At 35.1% G+C, this 23258-nt stretch overlaps 1 protein-coding gene across 1 annotated transcript in view; it reads right to left on the reverse strand.

The window, feature by feature from the left end:
- Positions 1-6: 6 nt before the first annotated feature.
- Positions 7-23258, reverse strand: part of LOC148271272 (uncharacterized) — a 41528-nt gene continuing 18276 nt past the window's right edge. Inside the window, exons 7-13 of the mRNA XM_088241589.1 lie at positions 13378-13485; positions 12734-12882; positions 11179-11363; positions 10078-10239; positions 6772-6898; positions 4631-4820; positions 7-3118 (exon numbers count right to left, since the gene is read on the reverse strand). Of these exons, the coding sequence (XP_088097715.1) occupies positions 4662-4820; positions 6772-6898; positions 10078-10239; positions 11179-11363; positions 12734-12882; positions 13378-13485 (890 nt within the window). The 3' untranslated portion in view covers positions 7-3118; positions 4631-4661. The remainder of the gene's footprint in view (positions 3119-4630; positions 4821-6771; positions 6899-10077; positions 10240-11178; positions 11364-12733; positions 12883-13377; positions 13486-23258) is intronic.

The following is a 23258-nucleotide window of genomic DNA, read 5'->3' on the forward strand; positions in this document are numbered from 1 at the left end:
TCTCTGCCTACCCCTACGGAGAAATGGCGTGATGGTAGTAGTAGCCATTTATAGGGCTTATGACCTGTCGTTCTGTTCACTGTTACACTGTTCTGCGTATGTTTAAACATCAACTTGTGATGTAGTTCAAAGCAGTTGATTAATATTAAAACCAATTTTATAAATTTTTTTGAATGTTTTTGAGAAACTTCGCCGTACAATTAATAAATGCTCCAATTTTTACAGCGTGTCCTACAATCATTTCAACATACTCAAAACATTGTTGAAATGCCTTTGATTGAAATATTGTTAATTAGGCATCGGATAATGTGCAATATAAAAATGCAAAAATATGCACATTGAAACACCAAAATATGCACGCACAATGGGAACAGTTATGTGTGTGAAATAGAACCAGAACCCTGGATGAGAATTTTAGATTAAATGGCTGCACTCAAGTAAAAATTCTGTAAAAGGAAATTGAGAGTAGATAAGTCCGCCTGGAAGCGTAAGACTGATCACCTTACCTTCTTGTAAATAGATGATCAAGATACGCTGCATTTGATTTTTAAATGCAGTACCCTATGCACCACCGGGTGCAAATAAGAGATAATCAATTTTAAAAATATACCACTATCTCACGAGGGTTAAGTAAGGTTATGTTAGGTTCATCGTCGTCATTCCATGTCAGCTCCCTATTTGAAGCATATGGTGTCCACAAAGAGCCACCAGGCACCTCTGTCGGCTGTCAGCTTCTGCGTATTGTGCGCAGCTCTGACACGAGCTGCCGACGAACAGTCAGTTAGGTCAGGACAAATGTCTTTTTTCTGATTATAAATCGTCTCCTCGACTCCCCGTTTAAATGCCTTTCAGAAACGGAAAAACATTATAATATATGGGGAAATTAATAATAATTAAAAAATACAACAGTTATAAATGAAAAAAAAAGTGTAACACAACTAATTATACAAGTTTAGTATGATAAACACAATACAAAATAGCTGTCTATTTGACATCAATATAAAAAAGTAAAAATACATAAAGAGTTATGTAAAATAAATGTATCAAAAGTACAAGGAGTAAAAATTCTATAAAAAAATATTATTAATAAACAATGTAAAGAAACTTACAATAGATCTTACCCTAAGAATTAGTACTTAATCATACGCAATTCTTTCGCATATTATAATCTAATTTATTTTATGTTCGGACCGACGAATTAATCCATGTCACACCCAGGCGCGGTTCAGTTCACATTTTCCAATTGAACTGAGCCGGCCGTACATTTTTAATTGAACCTAAGTCTTTGGCAAACTAAAGTACAGCCCATTATCCACTCCACTCTTCCTCGCATCAATCCCTAATAGAAACATCGCACCAAAAATACATCGTTTGTAAATAGTTTAATCTCACACTTTGTTTTAAACTACTGAAGTGCATTCTTTGTTTTGAACCACCAAAAAACGATTATTATTACAAACCACTCGGGTGGTTGCAATTTTTTGCATTTTGTATTTTATTCCACTGAATCGCATTGTTTGTTTTTATCCACTGAATCACATTGTTTTTATTGATTTATTCTGTGTTGAAATTCCACAGAATTGCATTATTTCTTCGATACCCAATGATTGCATTCCTTGTTTAAAAAGATTGAATCACATTATTTGCTGTAATTCATTGAATCAACGCATTGTTTCAAACGACTAAATCAAATACTTAAACATTTTAAGTTTTAGTTAACCAATGAATTGCATTTCTATTCACATAAAACACCAAATTGTCTTCTGTGTTTTATAACCACTTGATCAGATTCTTTGATTAAAATTGTTGTTTTGAATCGTTGAACCACATACTTTGTTTAAAACCACTTATAATAATTTCTTTCAAAAATATATGTATATTTATTTTAGCTAAAACCGCGTTTAGTGAAACGCGTCACATAAAATAGTCAAAAATTAATATTATATTTATAAAAAAGTGACACAAAACACATTATTATTGGAGACTACTGCACACCATATTGGAATAAAGCACAATCAATAATTTGAGTGGAACAATACATCAAAATGTTATTGAGAAAACTCAATTGGTTTAAAGTCCTTTTGTAAAACAAATGTAATCAGTGGCATAAAACAAAGTGTATTTAATTTTGTCACATAATGTAAAGGTCACAGGAGTTAGTCCTATATATATAAATATATTCTGAATTATTCAAACATTTTTTTAATGACTTTTGAGGACTTGATAAAATATAAATTGTTAGTCTTCCATTTTGATGAAGTGAAATTATACATATCATAATATGAACAAAGAAGTGTGGTACTTTATAACCCTTTGAACAACAAAGAAGTTAGGTACTATAACTTTTTGAACAACAAAGAAGTTGTATACTTCATACTTTTTTAATAACAATTATGTTAGGTAGTTACTTTTTGAACAACAAAGAAGTTAGGTACTACAACTTTTTGAACAACAAGGAAGTAAGGTACTTTATACTTTTTAAACAAAAAAGAAGTTAGGTACTTCATATTTTTTGAATAACAATTAAGTTAGGTTCTCATTCAACAACAAAGAAGTTAGATACTATAACTTTCTGAACAACAAAAAATACGGTATATTAAAGAAATGTAACATATAAAACTGAGTCAAAGTCAACAAAAACTAATTACATATTTGAGAATATGAAATAAGATAATTATTTATGTACTAAAATTGGCTATTTGACTGTTAGTATTTTTTGAAACAATTTTTAGTCCTCAAACTAATAAGGTTAAGATTAAAAACGTTGGATTTAAAGACTGTAAAAATATATTAGAATGAAATATTTAAATTCTGAATACCAAAAAAGTAAAGATATTTTTACATAAAAATAAATGTGGAACCTAAGCCAATGTTTTGAACAGAGGAAGATATGGCTGCCGGAAAAAAAACAGTATAACTTGAGTACTTTGAAAGGAGTTGTTTAACACCACAAAATAAAACGCCACCAACGCATTTGAATCGTTAGTCGCTTAATGTTATAACTTGATCTCTTTATCACATAGGTTAATAATACTAAAAACATTACGACAATTATAAAAATATTTCCAGTCCTTTTACGCGTTTGCCACCGCCGCAACGTCCACAGATCCGGAAGATTCTAGAACAATCACAAATTTGAATAATTTATAAAGCATTACATTTCGCTCACATCACCCAAGATTTGTTCCTCAAAATTTATGAAAAACATATGTTCGTCCACTCCTGGAGTATGCCTACCAATTCTGGAGTCGATATTTTAAAAAAGACATACGAGTTGTTGAAGAAAGTCCAGAGAAGAGCAACTAAAATGGTAGTTTCTCTAAGAAATAAATCATACGAGGACGGCTTAAGGGAGCTCGGGTTAAGTTCACTGGAAGAGCGGAGGCAGCGTGGTGACTCGATTGAAATGTTCAAAATCCTAACTGAGCGATATAATGTACCCAAGTTGAAATCGATGTTCACTATGAATGAAACCCACCATCTCAGAGGTCATTCATTGAAATTAAACACTACCTCCTTCTCATCCAACGCCGAGAAGAACTTCCTGACAAACCGAGTTGTGGAGAAATGGAATGGCCTTCCCGAGAAAGTGATTGGTGCTAGTTCAGTGAATATTAACTAGATGCACACAGCAATGTATAATGTTAACTAACCATGTACACTGTACACCTAGTGTATTATTATTGATATTTGGTAACCGGTATTTCTTATGTATCTACTCTCACTGCCTCCACCTTCCATGGAATCATTACTCTACAATACCGCAGAGTGTGTGCGGACCAACTGCTGCTTTACAAAATTATGACAGGAATGGTTGACTGTACAGAGCTGCTTGGTTTAATAACAAAACATGTGCCAGCCAGGATTTGTAGACGGTACCACCTGTTTCATGTACCAATAAGTAAAACATTGTCTCGTATGTTAAAAATGCTTTTTTTCGTAGGACTTTTTCAATGTACAATACAAAATTTAAAAATATAGATTACACAAACATCACTCTGTCAGATTTAAAATATACACTAAAAATGCATTATGTAACTTAGTAGACATTATAATAATAAATATGTACAACTCCCTTCCCCTCCTTATCCTCTCTTCATCATTCTTGTCCCAATCCCGCCCAATTTACAGTAACTTAATTTTCTTAAAATAAATATTTAAAAATTCTTTGATTATTGAGTACATGAAAATAACATTTTTATATGTATAAATTGTATGTATTTATTTGATATGTAATATATTTTCTTTACTAACTTTGAATACTATGTGAAAATCTGTTATTAATTCTGAGTTTATACACTATATCTGTTTGTTTACTAAAAATATGTATGTAGAACTGTTGATTTCCCAAATAAAATAAAATAAGATAAAATAATAACGAAATTAATAATTAGTTAGAACACTAAATGGGTAAATATAAATGAGGAAGTTTAGTGATATTCAAAATTGCATTGGGAAATGTTTTTCATGTCAAAACTACTCTAAAATATATGAAACAATTAAAAATGTATACATTTTGAATATACACACCAATGTTGTCACAATTCGGTATATTAAATAAATTTGCAAGAGTTGTTGTTGTAGATGGATAATTTATATAGCGCCATTTTAGTGAAAATCACCTCTGTACCTGTGGTTTGGCGGCGGTTACTTTGTGACAATTACGAGAGTGGATCCCCGTCTTGTTCGTTCTGCAGGAGACCAGCTCTCTCTTCGGATCCTGCACTCCTGGGAGTAGATATTCCGACGAGGGGCACTCCGCCTGAGGAGTTTGGAGCCGTGTACATGTCGTACACGGGGTTCGCGTAGTGCCCGTTGTTCTGGAAACAATTTTAAAGTCAAAATAAAACATTGCGTGACGAGCATTTATTTTTCATACTATTGTATATAAGGCAAAATACTCTCCAGTAGCAAGGAGCATTTGTCTTGTAAACATAGTTTCACCCATGTGAAAGATGTCAAGCTCCAAATTGATCGTGTTCAGCTGCCTGACTGCCTTCCTGTTGGTTCTGGAAGCCGGGAGATAAAACAATATTTGCTGATGCTGTCGGAGATACTCAACCAATACTGTTGCATGGGGCAGGGAGATGCCTTTGAAATGTGGTGCTGGAGACATATACTTCAAATTCCCTGGACCCGCAGGCAGAAAAATATTTCCATATTAAAAGTGTTGAATGTAGATAACAGGCAATCTTCCATCTGTTTATCTGTTTGAAGCGTGTTCTCCAGTTTGTCAGACACATAGTCAGAAGAGACAATAACAGTCTTGAAAAATTAACGGCTGTGAGAGGATTGAAGGAAGTAGATGGAGAAGAAGATCCCCCACTAGATAGACTGACCAAATCAAGACTGCCACAGGGACATCAGTGGTTGGAGTGATGCAGACGGCGATGTGTCGGAAGAGGTAGACAATAATTCATAAGGTGTTGAAGACAAATAGGGAGGATGATGATGAAGGATAAATGAAATAAAACTATATTTCTGTGTTTGTTTGCCAACATGGGAAGCCGTAGAAAAGATGAGTACCAAGTGTAACTGTTACGGGCGCTTAATTGTGTCCGTGAGTGTAACAGTGTGACATTAATTTGGGCACCTGGACACTCAAACATCGACGGTAACGAGGCAGCTGATGAATTGGCAAGGCTGGAAGCCGAGACAGCCCCGATAGGCCCTGAGCCTTACTGCGGGTTGCCCGAATGTGCTCCTCGTAACGAGCTTAGGTCATGGGCCAGGAAGCAGAGCGTAATGCTTTGGCAAAAAGTACCTGGTCAGCACCATGCGAAGGAACTGATAAAAGATTGAATGATTTCATTTTAATTTTAACTTCTAATTTCAACTCGCAATTTATACTTATTCATATATACGTATATTACTACCACCTGCATCTAATTTATTATTGATTGGTTGTGAATTTTTACTGAGAAATATAAATGTTCATGGAAGCGGAGAGAGAGAGAGGGGAGGAAAGTAGAGATGGAGCTATTACAATGTCTTCTCCCTTTTATGTACTTTTTATTTAATATTTTTAGAATTCAATTATTTTTTCCCCTCTCCTCCTGCATTCATAATAAATTAATGTGAAATCTGAAATTGGTCTTACTTTTTTAAATTGTTCTTTTGTACCTTGTATTTAAATAAAGACTGTATGATTTCCTTAGTAAATAAATAAAGGGTATTGCAAAGGTTTGCCTTCAACCTAATAAAGCTCAGCCAAAATCAAGTGAGGGTTTGAACCTTGCTAGAATGAACCTTTCCGAAACTTCTAGATGTAGGTTCTGCATTGCACATTCCTATGCGAGTGTGATGCTTGGTATTATAAAAGGAGCCTCATCCCCGGGGGACCACTGGTTGAACCTGAGGATGCTAAAGATCTCGCTCCCTGCCTAATAGCCTGATACTTTACGGATCTGGGCTTGGAGGGGAAGATTTAACAAAATGTAAACTCTCGCCATCCACACAGTGGCCGAGCTCTTTATAGGCCCTGGGCTCGGAGCGCGAGAACTATTCACGGGAACCCGTCACAATAGATCTTCACAGGTCACAGTGACATAAGGAGATTACATAGCACCGACCCCCACCACTGAGAATAAGAATAAGTGTAACTGTAGGAATCAATATAAAGGCAGATTTTGTCCCGTTTCACATTGCCTCATATAAAAATTTACGAAATTCAAGAATGCAGCCCCAAATCTGAAATTTCCCTTCTAAAACTGCTTTTTTGTACCATTTTATCGTATAGTTGTTCAATTTGGATAACATTAAAAAAATTACCTTATCAGAATCGACGACGTAAGATCGATCCAACGGCTCTATGTCATCCTCTGGTCCGCCTTGTAGATACATGGGGTTGTTGATCTCTACATTGTCTTGGAGTCGAGAGTGGCTGAAGGATTTGCTTCTATAACAAAGTAAGACAATCACTTCTATGGCAAAATAGAGATTGGCTGTGGTACTGTAGAAGTGTCGCGGACTCACGAGCCGGGCCAGATGTTCGAGGCTCGAACACTGATTTGCCACAATTAGTTTTCCATTTTCTAAAATGGTTTTTTACAATTAAGAGAAAATGAATCATACAATATATTATAGTAGAAGACATTTCTGAATTTTACAAGAACTAAAGTTCCCCGTCCACTGCTCCTCCCGCCATGCCGAGAGTTGATGTTTGCTTGTTCTGACTGTCGTTTGCGTTTCGAAGTTAATATTAATTACAACACGAAAGGTTTTAAAAGGTGGTAGTCGTAGTAGAAATGTTGTGGCAGGTTATGTAACCTACTGTGACCTACTGTGAAGGAGAAAGAGTGGAAAAACCCTCACAAAACTTTATATAAGCTTCATGAAAGAGTCGCTGCGATGACAGACGCGTAATCGGCTTATGCTCCTGTGGCTAGTATCGTGGACTCGCGAATCAAAGGTCCGAGGTTCGCACTCCACTCTACCGCAGCTTGATTCCCATTTTTGAATAGTGAGTTATTTGCAACTCATGAAAATGGCCACTAAAATTGAAATATATGTATTTGGCTTTAAAAAAATAATAATGATTTTTAAAATAATTATTCTTTTTGTCTGTGTTTTACTCTATGTAATAGTGAGTATTATTCTAAATATTGTGTACATTGTTGTATATTTTTAAAATCATATTTTACTTCCGATTGGACTGAGGTTGACGGTTTGAAATAAATCTTGTTTGACTAGCATACTGGGACATTTTTGTTGATGACTGTTTTTTATAGGGACACAATATCTCCTCTTACAATTCATTTGGCCTGATGGCTTTAGCCATCATTTCCTAAATGAGAGACATGATTTTGATGGCTGAGCATACCCTGAATGCAACAAAAGATTTTTTTTTAAAAGCAACAAAAATAATATAACTTCCTCTGAACAGATTATTCTAGTGAGAAGGTATATATCGTCGCCGTTTATTCAAATGTCACTAACCCAAAAAACAACATTTTGAGAAATCACAATTTGAAAGTTTGGAGACCAAGGAAAAATCAGATTTTTGTGTACTGGACGTTTCGTGTACACAACATAATTCATTAATATATTTTAAATCAATTCCATTGATAACTTTTTCGTTCTGATACATAAAAAAATATCTTGGTTTATAATCTGGACAATGCAAGCTACGAGTTAGTGAAAAGATTATAAATAATTGTTATAATATTATGGTTGAAAATAATTTCAACAAGTCACCTAGTAAAAAAAAACTCATTTAGATGGACACAACATTTTTCTAGCTCAGTTACCTTGGTGGCGTTTGTCTCTTAAAGAACATAATTTTACGCTTCGAATGACATATTTATTTAAAAACTGTCATTTTAGCGTTAGTGAATTTGGACTGAACGGCGACAATATAAACATTTTTTCATGCCTTATTATACAAAATGAATAAAATAAATTGTTAAATACATACCTTTGGGGGCCACTGTGGTATCCATAAAGAAAGCGTGAACAATATAAATTAAATGAACATGAATAGTACAAGATATATAATTATTTTGATAACTGGCTGACAAAAAATATTGAAGTTCCTGCACAGTGAGTTTTTCTAGGTAATTATGCCATATGTCGGCCGCACTCTTTTTGGATAGTAGTACAGCGTCCATCATGAGTGTTGATGTTATAGAGAACATAAAAATAGAGCAATCGACAGATCATCATCATTCCCCTTTCCACACCCAATGATGCATTGGGCACTGTGCTAATTAGCCAAATGCAGCATAGTTCGATCATCTGTTACACAAAGGTAAGGCACTTCGTCGTCTGTCTGCAGTGGTAAGCGCATTTGCCTACCATGCAAGAGGTCTCGGGTTCGATTCCCGACATGGTTGACTACAAAATCGGGTTGTGGTCCCGTGGCTTAGGTTGCGGACTCACGGATCAGAGGTCCGAGGTTCGAACCCCACTCTAGCCCAACTTGATTTCCATTTTCTAATAGGGAGTTATTTACAACTCGTAGAAAATGGTCACCAAAATTGAAATATTAGTTAAAAGGTTAAATTTTTAAAGAATTGACTTTTACACTAGAATATTTCAAAGTCTCTGGACTAGCACCTGAAGCGTAAGACTAATCATCTTACTCTCGTGTAATAAAAATGATCTAGATATGCTGCAATTGGTCAGCCAATGCAGTGCCCCATGCACCATTAGGTCCTAAAAGGGAATGATGATGATGAAGGCACCTTCGCCTAGCGTTTAAATTAAAATTTACATTCTATTCTTAATGATGATATTTTTAACATCTTTTGTTCAAGGTTGTCTGGTAGTTTATTGTGTAATTTCGACTGTCCTTGTCGTTTTAGAACGCTTTATATGATATTGTTCCGATATCGATTTTTGAGAAAGATGGGCTGGAGGTTGGGCTTATCCAGAGACCAATATACGTATAACGAGTTAGAAACTAGCTAAAATATATCTTCTCTTCAAGACCGTCGAAATAAATCCGACCTTCTAGTCCTATTTAAAATTCTCAACTCACTCTTTGATGCGCCTGAACTACTGAGCTCAATCAAATTAAATATCCTAACTAGAAACCTCAGACAAAACTTACACTTTCATACCGATAACCATAGAACTAACTATGGTTTTCATTCCCCTATGCGCAGAATTCTTGCCGTCAAACATACCAGTGTTGATTTCTATGATAACAAGTTGTCTTCATTCAAACGATCACTGAATCAAATTCAATTATAAACACCTCTCTCCTGCTTTCACTCCCACCGAGTCTACTATATACCATTGTGTCCTTCTACTTTCCTTTATAATAATTTTCTATGTATAAATACGTCTTTAAAAATGCCCGTTGGGCGTATATATAAATAAATAAATTTCTCGTATTGTGTCCATGTTTACTACAATTTTTTAAAGTTTTAGTTCTTTGTCCACAATTACATCAGCGGCTAATTAATTAATGGTAAAGGTCGTTTAATCTGCAATGTTTAATTTTTCCTGTACTGCCACCTCAAGCCTAAGATTGATTTCTTTATCTAGCATCTAGTTAGTGCGTCAGTCAGTCAGATGCGCAAGGTAACGAGCCTTTACGTTCATGACAATGCAAATAAATAATTAGCTCACCCTCTTCTTCGATATATGACGACCAGTGCGGCAACGAGGCCCGCTATCAGCATGAGGAGCAGAACGGAGATTCCCACTCCGGTCCACACCTTGCGGGAGTGTTCGAGCGCCATTTCCTGCGGGTTCTTGTCGCAGAGGGGACCTCCCCAGCCTCCCATGCACCTGAAGAACAAACAGACGCAAAATAATTAATTACAACTCCTTCCTGGGAAAGCGATCAGTGCCCGTTTGGTCAATGAGGGACACACTCCAAAATTTGAAGGGTACACGGCACAGAAGGAATCATTGCATTTTTTTCAATTTTTGAGATATTATTGACTTTTTTTTCTCTAGAATGAGTTCAATAGAATGAAATATTAACTCTCACTTTCCGGTGATGTGTTGTAGCCAGTACACATTGTATCTATAGTCCTTAAAATATAGCTTGATTAGAATGACTGTTGTCAGCAAAAGTGACGACATAACTTTGTAGTAGTAACGTCTAAGGAGTGTTTATATTGACACACGAAAAATCATTAGTATCTGGCATGTTAATTTATATTTTTAATACAATGCTTGATATATAAATCAAAATAATTATATAAAATCAGCTTTAAAAGTAAAAAAAAAACTAAAACCTAATTATTAATGACGTACTGACAAGGTTACAACATTTTGCACAAACGTTAGAGATGGGACAAATCAATCAATGTAAATTGATTTAATAAAAAAATAATTCATTTTGTTCATTCACATTGTTCATGAAAAAAGTATAAATGTCTTATTTTTTGGTGAATAATTGTCTTACGCACACTATAATAGCCTTGTTTTTGCATTTTTATATCAATTTTCGGAAACAGAGTTTCATGTTTGCAAGAAAAAACTGATAAAATCGATTTGATCGGTACATGATAAGTGATCAGTAATTCCCCATCACTATTGACATTAGTTTGGCAGCTGTCATTTTAATCAAGCTATATTTGAAGGACTTTAATAACTAGAATATGTCTTCTTCTTTGCAGTTTCAATCCTGGGGATTGGTTTGCAGCAAAGTAATGCATCTTGTCCTCCATTGGTCTATTAGTTTGTTAGAGCAAAAAGGTCTTAAACATTCCCACTCACGAGCACTGGAGGTTCCCGTTGGCATCCTGCGTGCACGTCCCCTTGTTGATGCGGTCCTTCTCCCCGCACATTTCCCCCGTCCAGCCGTCCATGCAGTGGCAGACGGGGCTGCCCAGCGTCTCCACTTGGCAGATGGCGTTGTTCTTGCAGTACCCGGTGCAGGGGTTGTCGTGACCGATGTAGTCCTGGAAATTGTAATGTTGATCACGCACAGAACCATAGAATCATTATCATCGCTTGGAAATCCGTCTGCTGTAGGGAAACAGCGAGATTCGTGTGACTTATAGAAAGCAAATAAAGAAAAATGTTCGTTTTGCGCGAATCACTCCACTGAGGGAATATTATATTATGTGAATATGTCGCCGCCAAACAGATAAATCAGCCACACAATTGGGCGGCTAGGCAGTTCGTTAAATGCCAGCATTCAATTGAACGGCCAGGCCATTCGGGAAGTTTCTCACCAATGTACGAAGAAAACAAATTAACTGCTTTGCAACGTCACAGGTTTATGTGGCCGTGTGTTTGCAATATACAATGAATTATAGCATTGTTTTGTTGTTGTAGCAACCATGGACAATTATTAATGCAACAGCAACAGATTATAATTGTACGGGGTTCAACTTTTGAATGTAAGAAAAATAAATAAACTGTCGTTTCTACAATAAACGTTAGTTTAACCCATGTTTTTATTGCTTCTTGTCAGTTATGTTTCACTGTTCAGATGTGTAATTTCAAAGTAGGGATTTTCAAAATTACGAAACTTTAAAACAATCATAGCGATGATAATTTTTGCTAAGTTCCTTCTTGTTCTTCATTTGGTAACTTCCTCATTGTCGACCTGATGATGGAGAGCAATAGTAAAACCTCAACTAAGACATCAAAGTTCGGTAGCAAATTTCATGTATGGGTTTACCCTTTTTTTTTAAACAATTTTTTGCACCACAACAGGCCAGGAGGCCCAATTACAGTGATGAATTACATCACAGAACACCCAGGCTTAAGAAAAATCACTTTTAGTTTTTGTGTTCTCACCAGGAATCGAACCCGAAACCTTCCGTGTGTGAGTCAAGCGTCTTGACCACTACACCACGGAGGCCGCCAATCCGCCATCTTTTTTAACTGTATGTCCCGTAAAAACTTTCACAGTTACGAGAGTTGCAGCTGCAAATGGTGCATAAGGCACTACATTGGAACTTACGCTCCAAGGAAGTTAAATAGTGCAGTGTTAAACCACATTTCAAACAAATATTTCACGTTGATTCTGCCAGGAATGGAATGCGAAACATCAATTTTGGTACGGGAATACGCTAGCCACTACACTACAAGGCTGATTTATTCCTACTTGATTTCCTTCTCCAGGATTTTTATCTGAGTAGCCATCGCGTCGGCAACACTCGTCCAGGGATCTGGTTCTATTTCACATACAGAAATGTATTCCTCATCCGCCTGGACACAGACAGAAAGACTGACATTACGGGGATTTCATTAAAACAACGATGCTAAATTTGTTGTTTTCCGGATGACAAAGCCCATGGTAAGACAACATTGTACTTACTCCACAGTAGAATCCTCCCCATTGCGGTGGACAGCGGCAGAGCATGTCCACATCTCCAACCAAGGTGCAGTTTCCTCCATTCCTGCAGGAGCGCTTCGGGTCAGACGTCCCGGGCTTGCAGTTTCCGTCCCGAGCCATATCTTCGTCGTCTACAGAAGATATAATAAATAGATTGTAAATAAAAAAATACAGAAATAAAATGTTGTTACCATAGAGGAATAATTTGCTATTGCTTAACCTTTCCCTCACTAAGCATCCAAAAATTACACATGATCCGAACGGGGGGACCAAACGACCCCAGCGCCTATTTGTATATGGCGTCAGGAGAATAAAATGTTGGAAGTGTTTATGACCGTGCAATAATTTATTCATGTTTTCGCATACACATATTTTACTCATTCGTGTATTTTATTCATTTTTGTTACTTTGCCGAATGCTTATGTGCATAAAGTGAAATTGACCGAATCGGTCTATGGGGGATTCGAATCCCTCGCTTCGGTCCGGCTAGCTTAAAGAGAAGCCCTTTAGCTCTATCGCATAGAACAAAAGCATTCCAAATTTTCTTGGAGACCTCTTGCATGGTAAGCAAACGTTTGACCTCAAAGTCGATACTTCAAATATGAATAATACTGAAGTATATTTACTGTGAGAGGAACAGTCGGGTCCAGCGCACAGAATTTCCTCGCAGCGGCGTCCAGTGAAGCGCGCGGGGCACGCGCAGAAAGCGTGCGTTCCAGTAGCGTGGCACGCGCCTGCAACAAAACAAAACATTTCAAATACAAACAAGTTGTACAGTGTACAGGTCACAATGCTTATGTATATATGTGGATAATTTTTATAGCGCCGTTTTTGTGAAAATCACCTCAAGGGCGCTGGTACAATAAATAAATATCCCACCACGTCTTGCAGCTACAGAGCGCATGGACGGTTGGGATTCTTGTTCCTCGTCTCCAATTATGATATACAGGAGCTAGATTACAGCATGTCTTGCAGCTACAGAGCGCATATACAATAAGAAATCTAGCCCCTATTTATATATATTTTTTTGCTTATACTTATAAAACAAAAAACTTTTTCATTTTATTTTTTGTATTAATTTATTATTATTGTTATATTTTATTTATTTTTTACGTGTAAAATGATGCGGAGTGGCTATTTCAATGTACGCTTTTTTTCTTCTTTATTTGACATTGTATTTAGTAATGTATAGAAAACTATAATTGGCCTATAATTTTGGTTTATTAGTAAATATTTATTTTTTTGTTGTAATGGCTGTTGTTTTCTTTTAATAAATAAATAAAATAAATAAATACATAAAATAAAAAGAGAATACATAGTAAAGGCTCAACCATCCATTTATGTATTCACTTAAATTTTACAAAATAAAGTGACAGTTCAAACAACATTTAAAACAAAATATTAAGTTTTTTTTTATTTAAAATGTTTTATAAACAGATACAATTTTGTCACAACAGAGAGGGAAAACATTTTTGAGAAGGGAATATGGAAGTCTAGGCATTTACAAAATAACAATTAGTTAAAATTTTGTAGTTTCCTGGAAATGAACGAAAAAAATAAATATATTTTAATAAAAACGAACTACTTTGAACGACGTCACTAGTTCATATGAATCAACCAATGATAGGAGAGTTATGGAATATTTCCAGTTTGCTTGTTGTCAATGGACCAGTGGGCAGGACTGATCGAGAATACGCGGAAGAGAACCTCAGACGTCACACGTCACACGTTCAGCTCTTTAACTTTACAAACATCAACAGATGAAAGAATTGAAGGGATATAGATATTCAAATATGGGCAGAATGGTGAATGTTACACAGTGTGTAAAGTGGCCACTTAAACCAGCCAATGACAGGTCATAAGCCCTACAGATGCCTAGACTTCTGTATTACTTTCTCTAAAATGTTCTTCATCTTTTGTTGTCATGTGTTAAGATACATATTTATTAGACCTACATATTAACTTTTGTAATGAAACACTTGAATTGTTATTTTGTAGAAAGTAAGCCCTCTGGGCGTATTTTATGAATAAAATAAAAAATTAAAATTTGTTGCAACAGACAGGGAAAACATTTTTGAGAAGGGAATATGAGAGTCTAGGCATTTACAGGACTTATGACCTGTCATTGGCTGCTTTAAGTGGCGCAACTTTACACACTGTGTAACATTCACCATTCTAGCTTCGTTTGAACATCCACATTTTTTCAACGGTCATAAGCCCTGGCCCAGACTCTCCTATTCCCTTCTCAAAAATGTTTTCCCTCTCTGTTGCGACAAATCTAAATATGAACAACTCCCTAGGGAGAAAATCCAGCCAGTCTGCAAGCATTTGGGTGTACTCAAAACATTGTTGAAATAAAAGTAAATTGAATAAAAAAGCGGGGTGCCCAGGGGAATTTTAAATGCTAGTTTTTAAGGACCACCCTTCTGATCAACTCGCCTTCACGTAACAAAAATGATTAAGATACACTGCGGTTGGTGAACCGATGCAGTGCCCTATGCATCACCGTCGACGATGACGATGACATATAAAATTAAAAAAAGGAAATAAAAAATATTCTATGGTGAAGGTGTATAGTGGGTTTTGCATGTTGGTTTAGCCCATTGCAACACAAAGCCGGCGAATCGCCGGCCAATGTCAATTTGTCACTGACACACAAAGCCGGCGATTCGCCGGTTTGCCTTTGAAGTGATTTTTTTAAAGTGTTAATACACTGAATGACAATAACTTTATTCATAAAAATGAAATAAATAAGTATATTTCGGTTACCAATTTCATAATAAAATGTAATAATTACAATTTATTTCACATGATTTATTACAAAATATTAATTTAGTCTTAATGTGTAATAAAAAAAATATGTCTAAATTAAATAGCGTGTTGTATGAACAAATTGTGTCAGCTTTATTAGTAGTGCAATGGGTTAATTGGTGTCCTGACGAAGAGACGGGTGCGTCTCGAAACCGGTAGACATAGAAAAGTCGGTAAGTGGTTGTTTACAAATATTTAAGAAAATTTAGTAAAAAATATTCACTCACCTAAATATTAGCTTTAAAAATACGGCATGATAAACTTTTATGACATTATTTGAATTTTTATAAAGAAAAACAACAATACACGATAAATGAGGTGTGCACCGCGTTGGCCTGTTCAAAATACGATACTGTAATAATTTAGCGGAATGAAGCAACTGAAGTTGCACAGAAACCGGTTAACAACACAATTACACATAATAACGGCTGTCCGTCTGATGGATCCTCGTCACATAATGGTTTAACAAATTATATATACACGAGTTGCCCATACCTAGTTTAGACAGGTACCGAATGGCTTCGCTAGCATGCTAAAAAAATGAAAGTATAAAAGCATGCTAAACGCTATTGATAACGCTATATTATATTTCGGGAAGGTTTCCGAGGCCACGAATATGATGAGAAAATAAGGACGCCATACCTTCACCTTGACGGAACAGTTGAAGATAAAGTCGCTCTAGCGATTACAAATATATACTACCGAACCCCCCTCCCCCCCCCCTTCAAGTTTTAAATGACATGAACGATTTAAACAGACTGCAGAGACAGCAAAATAACATATTAAAGTTAGTTTATGACCTACCCTATCTAACAGCAACTAAAGAACTTTTTAAACAAACTAAACAATTAAATGTAACTGAACTCTTTAAACTAGAATCCTTAAATTTATTCATAAATTAGCCACTGAGGTAATTGTAGACGAAGAATTCAAACTTGAAAAAAACTGTAGTAAACATGAACACAATACGAGAATATCAGAAAAATATCATATTCAACCGTTTAAAACGAGAAAAGGACAATCGAGACTAATAAACCACGGACTGAAATTATACAATAAACTACCAGACAAAACTAAACAAAAGACTCAGACTTACAAAAGATGTAAAAAATATTATTATTCACAGTAGAATGTAAATTTTAAAAGTAAAATATTTTGTTAAATGTATGTATCCCGTAAGGGTTTATCAATGAACAATTTAAATTTAAAAAAATTAAAAAATAGGTACATCGATATGAAACAAGGGTAAGCGTACGTCACGGTACACATATCTACGCTCTAAAATGGCAAAGCTTTAGTATGACGTCATAGTTGAAGATAAGTCTCCCGACCGACTACAAAGGTACACTACCGATACCCCCGCCATCAAGTTTTGATGTAAATACATCGGTTTATACCGACGGATCTAGAACCCCTCGATACGTTTAGCTACGCATTAAAAGTGTCTAAATTTTTGTTCCACCGAGCAATTTTTCCTTTAATTATGATTTTTAAATTTTTTTCATCGTTTTGAGGTTGGCACTTTTTTTTTTAAAAGACTATTAAAAATATGAGAGAAATAAGTACGTTTTGAAGTCGAATTAAATTCCGACATAACTGTCACTTTAATAAAACGAACGCCTAGATGTGAAAATAATGTCGCTAGGTTCTGTCCTATTAACAAATAAGAGTATCTAGGCGTCAGACACATATTATTTGCGTCAGAAAGTTACCACTCTAAAAAAAAATTTTGTTCCTATATTTTTTCCATCTGTTTTAGTATTTTTCCAACTGTATGTATCGTGACGGGAGCCGGCTTTATTGTCGATCGGTAGATACATACAGACGATCGTCAAGCGTACCGTCTAGGTGATTTCCAAAAGTCATGCAAAATTCATGTTCAAGCGAGCAATTTTTGCTTGAATTGGAATTTATTGGAGTTTATATTCGCTTTGAAGTGAGCACTTTTTATTACAGAAGCCTATTTAAAATATAAATGAGAACTATTTTAAATGTTAATAACGTAAGAAACGCGAACTAATTGTTTCCGGTATTCCATTGTTTTTAGTAGACTGTGCTTTTTTTCATAGCGTACCTATATATTATTTAATATATATATATATATATGTACCAGTAGTATACAGCCCACAGTGGTAGGTATACATTGCTTGCCTATTTCGCGCCTTAAATTCATCGAATTTATTAGCATATGTCAAACAAGTGTCAGTTGGATTTCATTGCGAATGCTAATTATTTACTTACTTTACAACGAAAATACAAAAATAAACAGAAATTAACATAAACCACATAAATATATAAACTAGAATTACCTGTACGCCCGTCCGTCTACAACAGCCAGACGAAAAAACAAAGTTTTAAAAAAAAAAATTGTAGCCTGATAAAAAAGTTTAAAAAAAACATATTTTAAAACGCCGTTCCATAGAATTATGATATTTCAGAAACCGCGTACGCGCATCAAAGTGAAGCAGACCAAACTACTCATACGTGAGTAGTTCTACGTGTTGGCTATTAGTTATTCTGTAGACGTCGCGTCGCTTATAGTACTTAAAATTTAGAACAGAGATGAAGAACATTTAAGAGAAGGCAATATAGAAGTCTAGGCATCTACAGGGCTTATGACCTGTCAATGGCTGGTTTAAGTGGCCACTTTACACACTGTGTAACATTCACCATTCTGCCTATATTTGAACATCTATATTCCTTCAATTCTTTCATCTGTTGATGTTTGTGAAGTTAAAGAGCTGAAACCTTTATTTATGCGGGTGAGATTCAACTAATTGAATTATTTCACCCACATACTAGGCAACGCCTGAAAATATATTTTTTTCAATTTCTATACTTCTTCATGGACCAGGTAATTAATCAACAATATTTTCTCCTTCCTTCTCTTAAATGTTCTTCATCTCTGTTGTAATATGTTAATATAAACAGCTTCCCAGGGAGTTGAATTCAGTCCTTGTCTACAAAAATTTGGACAAACTCAAAATATTGTCTTAAAATTTAGCTTGATTAAAGTGACAGCTGTCAAACTAATGTCAATAGTGATGAGAAATTACTGATCACTGATCATGTACCGATCAAATCGATTTTATCAGTTTTTTCATGTAAACATGAAACTCTGTTTCTGTAAATTGATATAAAAATGCAAAACCAAAGCCTATTATAGTGTGTTTAAGACAATTATTCACCAAAAAATAAGACATTTATACTTTTTCATGAACATCAAATGAATTGTTTTTTCATTCGATCAATTTACATTAATCAATTTGTCCCATCTCTAACGTTTTTGCGAAATGTTGTAACCTTGTAAGAACGTCGTTAATAATTAGGTTTATTATTATTTTTTTAGTTTTATAGCTGATTTTATATATTTATGTTGATTTATATGTCAAGCATTGTATTGAAAAAATAAATTAACATGCCAGATACGAATGATTTTTTGTGTGTCAATATAAATCACTCCTTAGACGTCACTACAAAGTTATGTCGTCACTTTTGCTGATAACTGTCATTCTAATCAAGCTATATTTTAAGGACTATAGTACGCAACCGAAGATTTAAATTAAATTATGCCGTGTTGTGTCGTTTGTGAGTGTCAAAATACTATTGGGATTAAAAGGGAAAAGAATGGGATCACATTTCATGTCTAAAAGTAACGAATTCACAAATAATATTAATTAAGACTTCGATTATTTTACCGTCTGCCAGATTGTTAAACAAAACAAGGTGGGCATTTTGTTAGCTTTCTGTTAATAAGCCTTAGTATAATATTGTCGACCTCGTGGTGTAATGGTCAACGCCTCTGCAAGAGGTCAAGAGGTCTCGGGTTCGATTCCCGACATGGTTGATATGAAATATTTATTAAAAAGGGTGTTTCCACACTAGAATATTTCATAGTCCCTGTACTGGTACCTGAAGCGTAAGACTGATTATCTTAACTTCATGTAACAAAAATGATCAAGATACGCTGAGATTGGTGTACCTAACATGGTTCCCAGTACTACATACTACAAAAGGGAATAGAAATGTGCCCACTGCCGACTGCGACACGGTACAAATTACTATTACTTAAACACGTACTTTCTTACAAATCTCTCAGTTTATCCTGAAGATGGCTTCTGCAATGGTAGCCGAAACGTCGGAACAAATCTAACACACACGGTACCATTAAAAAAAATAAACATATTGATAACAGCGACCGTGAAAACCTTCGCACCTATTCCACTAGATTTAAAAAAAAAACTTAGCTCTTATGACGTTACCACAATATCGTCTCGTCTCCTCCACATTTCCAATTATTACAGCGTTTAGTTGATATAGAAGCATCAGTACCTAAGTATTAATCTGTGTATGTGTTTTAGTTTAGTTTATATTTACACCTGAGGATGGGTACTACTGATTACCCGAAACTAGTCGTGTTTTAAATGTATTACACTCTTGTGTGGTAAATTTACAAAGTGTTTAATTTCAAATAAATTCAAAATGTTTTTCCACAAAGTAAATGCTGAAACAATAAATAATAAATTAGAAGCAAGTTACCTGTATACAGATGCGGCAGCATAATTTGCCGATATGAAGGGCCGATAAAACTAAATACACTATAGTTACCATTTTTCTTTTCACTGTTTTACAACATTGGCAATTTTAGATTAAACTATTTTAAAAATAGTATCCGGCAGAGCGCGAACACTTAAAGATGGACACGTCGAATGTCGGAATAATCGGCGAGCGTGCAAGAGCAAATGTATCAATATAGAGCAGTGGCGAATGGTGATTTTATTTACAGGAAAGCTGTGAAAAAATATCATATATTTGTACCTACATAGGAGGTACATAATATAATGTAAGTAATATTTACTATAAATTGATCTTTTTCTGTGGTTCTGTGCGATACAACGACTCTCATCCATGAAATCAACTCAAACGATGTAACTTCGTGATATACTATATTATATTGAGATATATTATCCATTACTTTAATATCTATTCATTAAAAAAAATTAAAAACCACTATGAATTCAGTCGATATTAGGAATTTAATTGAAATGTCAACTGGCCGAATGTTCTAGTAATTAATATTGCTGAAAACAGCCGCGTGGAGCGCTATATGTCTTGCAATATTATGACGCATGAAAGTAATTATGGTCTTATGACAAAAGTACCATCTCAAAGAAAAATAGGCCTTAAGGAAAAAATGATTGAAATACTGTTTTTCAAATAAAGAATCTTCAAATAATTTGTGTAATCTGCAAGTTGAATCTAGGAGAAAAAACCCGCACTGGGGTATTTACATTCAAAATATAGTATATTTATTTGTATGAAAAAATAAGCTAGAATAATCGGCTAGTTTCTTGGCTCACCGCAGGCGCCGGGCGCGCTTTATTAAAATTTATATTTATATTAGGATAAAAATACAAACGGTGGAAATGATTTAAAATAAATGTTAATTATTTACTTGTTTTTCTGTAAATAAAGTTACAATAAAACATTATTATGGTTAGTCAAATTTAATGATAAGCTGCGCATAATCGCTTCTATACACGGTTCGCCCCTGATATAGAGTTGGTGAGTTCTTTATGCAACGACAGAGTGATATGGCGTTCTATTCCGTCTGCCTACCTTTCCTCTACGGGGAAACGGCGCGATGGTTTGTTTGTATTTTTTCCTCAACAGTTCTAAGAATTGTTACAACACGAGAGAACTATACATATATATGTTTGTAGGTAAACATAGTACCGATGCCTTGGGAATACGTGCGCTTGATTTATTCACACTACAGACAATTCCAAGAAAATTACGACACTTTGCAGTCTACAATAAATTTGGCTACTTAAAAAAAACAAAGGCGCTACTGATGAGGTAGATAATAATGGGAAAAGCAATTATATACACCAGGGCCCCGATTACGATCGTAAGTTAACATTTATTTTATTTTATTTTATTTGGGATTTTTACAGCTATTACATAAACAAAATAATTAGAAAAATCTTAACAATACTAAAGCCAATTAAAAAAATCCACTGTAAATATTATGACACATAATATATAAGAAAAGAAGTTTAGTAATTGTATTTGTGTGACGTTTGTATTCATGTGTATGTGAATGTGTGTATGCGTGAATGAATGAGGGAGAGGATACATGTGCGTGTGGGAATGAAAGAGGGAGAGGGTGCGTGTGTATGGGTGCGTAAGTATGAAAATAATATATTTGCTTAAAACTTGTAAATTGTATTAAAAATGGTACAATAAAGAGCTTAGTAAAAAGTTAGAAACCTTTTTGTTAAAATTCAAATGACGAAATGATATAAATTGTTTTTTTTTTTTTTTTTTAAGTATGTTAAATTTCAATTTATCTTCAATTTCGCCAACGAAATAGAATTTAGTTTTCTATATGAAAAACAGAAAGTAGCTTACATTTTTTTCTACTGAACCTGAGAAGTTTAACTAACTTTGAGGTGAAGAAAACGGGACAGCAAAACGTCAATTTTGTCTATTCTAACAAAAGGACTGACATGCAGTTGTCTTTTTCGCACGGTATCGGGGAGGCGTCTGCAAGACAGTGACAGGAAAACAATGTTCGAATACCCATTTATCAAAATTCTCTGTTCTCACAATATATGTAAACCGAAATACTAAAATAATAATGTCTACGTACATATCTAATTTGGACTAAATAAAATAATTGATATCAAACTTTTGATTGTGTTCATTTAATATATAACTAACTAACTAACCATCACGCCATTTCCCCAGAGGGGTAGGCAGAGAGGATAGAACGCCACACCACTCTGTCCTGGCACACTTCCTTTGTTTCCTTCACACTCATACATCTTCTCATGCACGCACGTCGATTATTCCGACTTTTCACATGACCACTTTCAAGAATTTGTTGTACTTGATCATGCCATGTCTTTCTCGGCCTTCCTCGATTTCTACAACCGGACACATTCGCATCATAAATCTTTTTAGCCGTTCTTTCATCATTCATTCGCTCCACATGACCGAACCATCGCAAAAGACCTTTCTTAATTTTGTCGATAATGCTTAACTCAGCCTTGCATTCTGCTCTAATTTCGACATTAGGGCACCTATCATACATTGTTTTTCCGCACATTCGCCTGAGGGATCGCATTTCAACAGCATTCAGTCTACTTTCGTCCCTTTTTTTCCAACTCCATGCTTCGCTTCCATACATTAGGGTTGGTACCAGAACTCCATTATGAACTGCTAATTTAGCCTCTTGCGATAGACACTTATTTGCTACGACAGACTTTAAGGCACCATTAACTCTGTTACCGGCACTAACCCTCCTTTCAATATCCTTGTCCATATTTCCATCTCTAGTAAACATACTACCCAGATATACAAATTCTTCGACCTGTTTCAAACTATCTCCATTTACTACAATCTTATATATATATATATATATATATATACGAGTATGTACTCAAATCTAGTTACAATATGTTAATTATTTTAATCGAAATTTGGTAAAGTATGGATTAAGAAAGGGTTGCTGAGATGATCGGTGATGCAGAACGAATGGATGACGAAAGAATGATAAAAACAGACGATATGGCGAGAATGAGCGGGAACGTAGAACGAGGACGACTAAGGAAGATGTGGCTTGATCAGAAAAAGTCAGGGCGCGTAAATTTGAAGTCAGGGCGCGTATTACAATGAGAAGTCAACATTT

This window comes from Micrasema longulum, unplaced genomic scaffold (assembly GCF_059751315.1).
Source record: "Micrasema longulum isolate JH-2025_06_02 unplaced genomic scaffold, ASM5975131v1 h1tg002980l, whole genome shotgun sequence".
Classification (NCBI taxonomy): Eukaryota; Metazoa; Arthropoda; class Insecta; order Trichoptera; family Brachycentridae; genus Micrasema; species Micrasema longulum.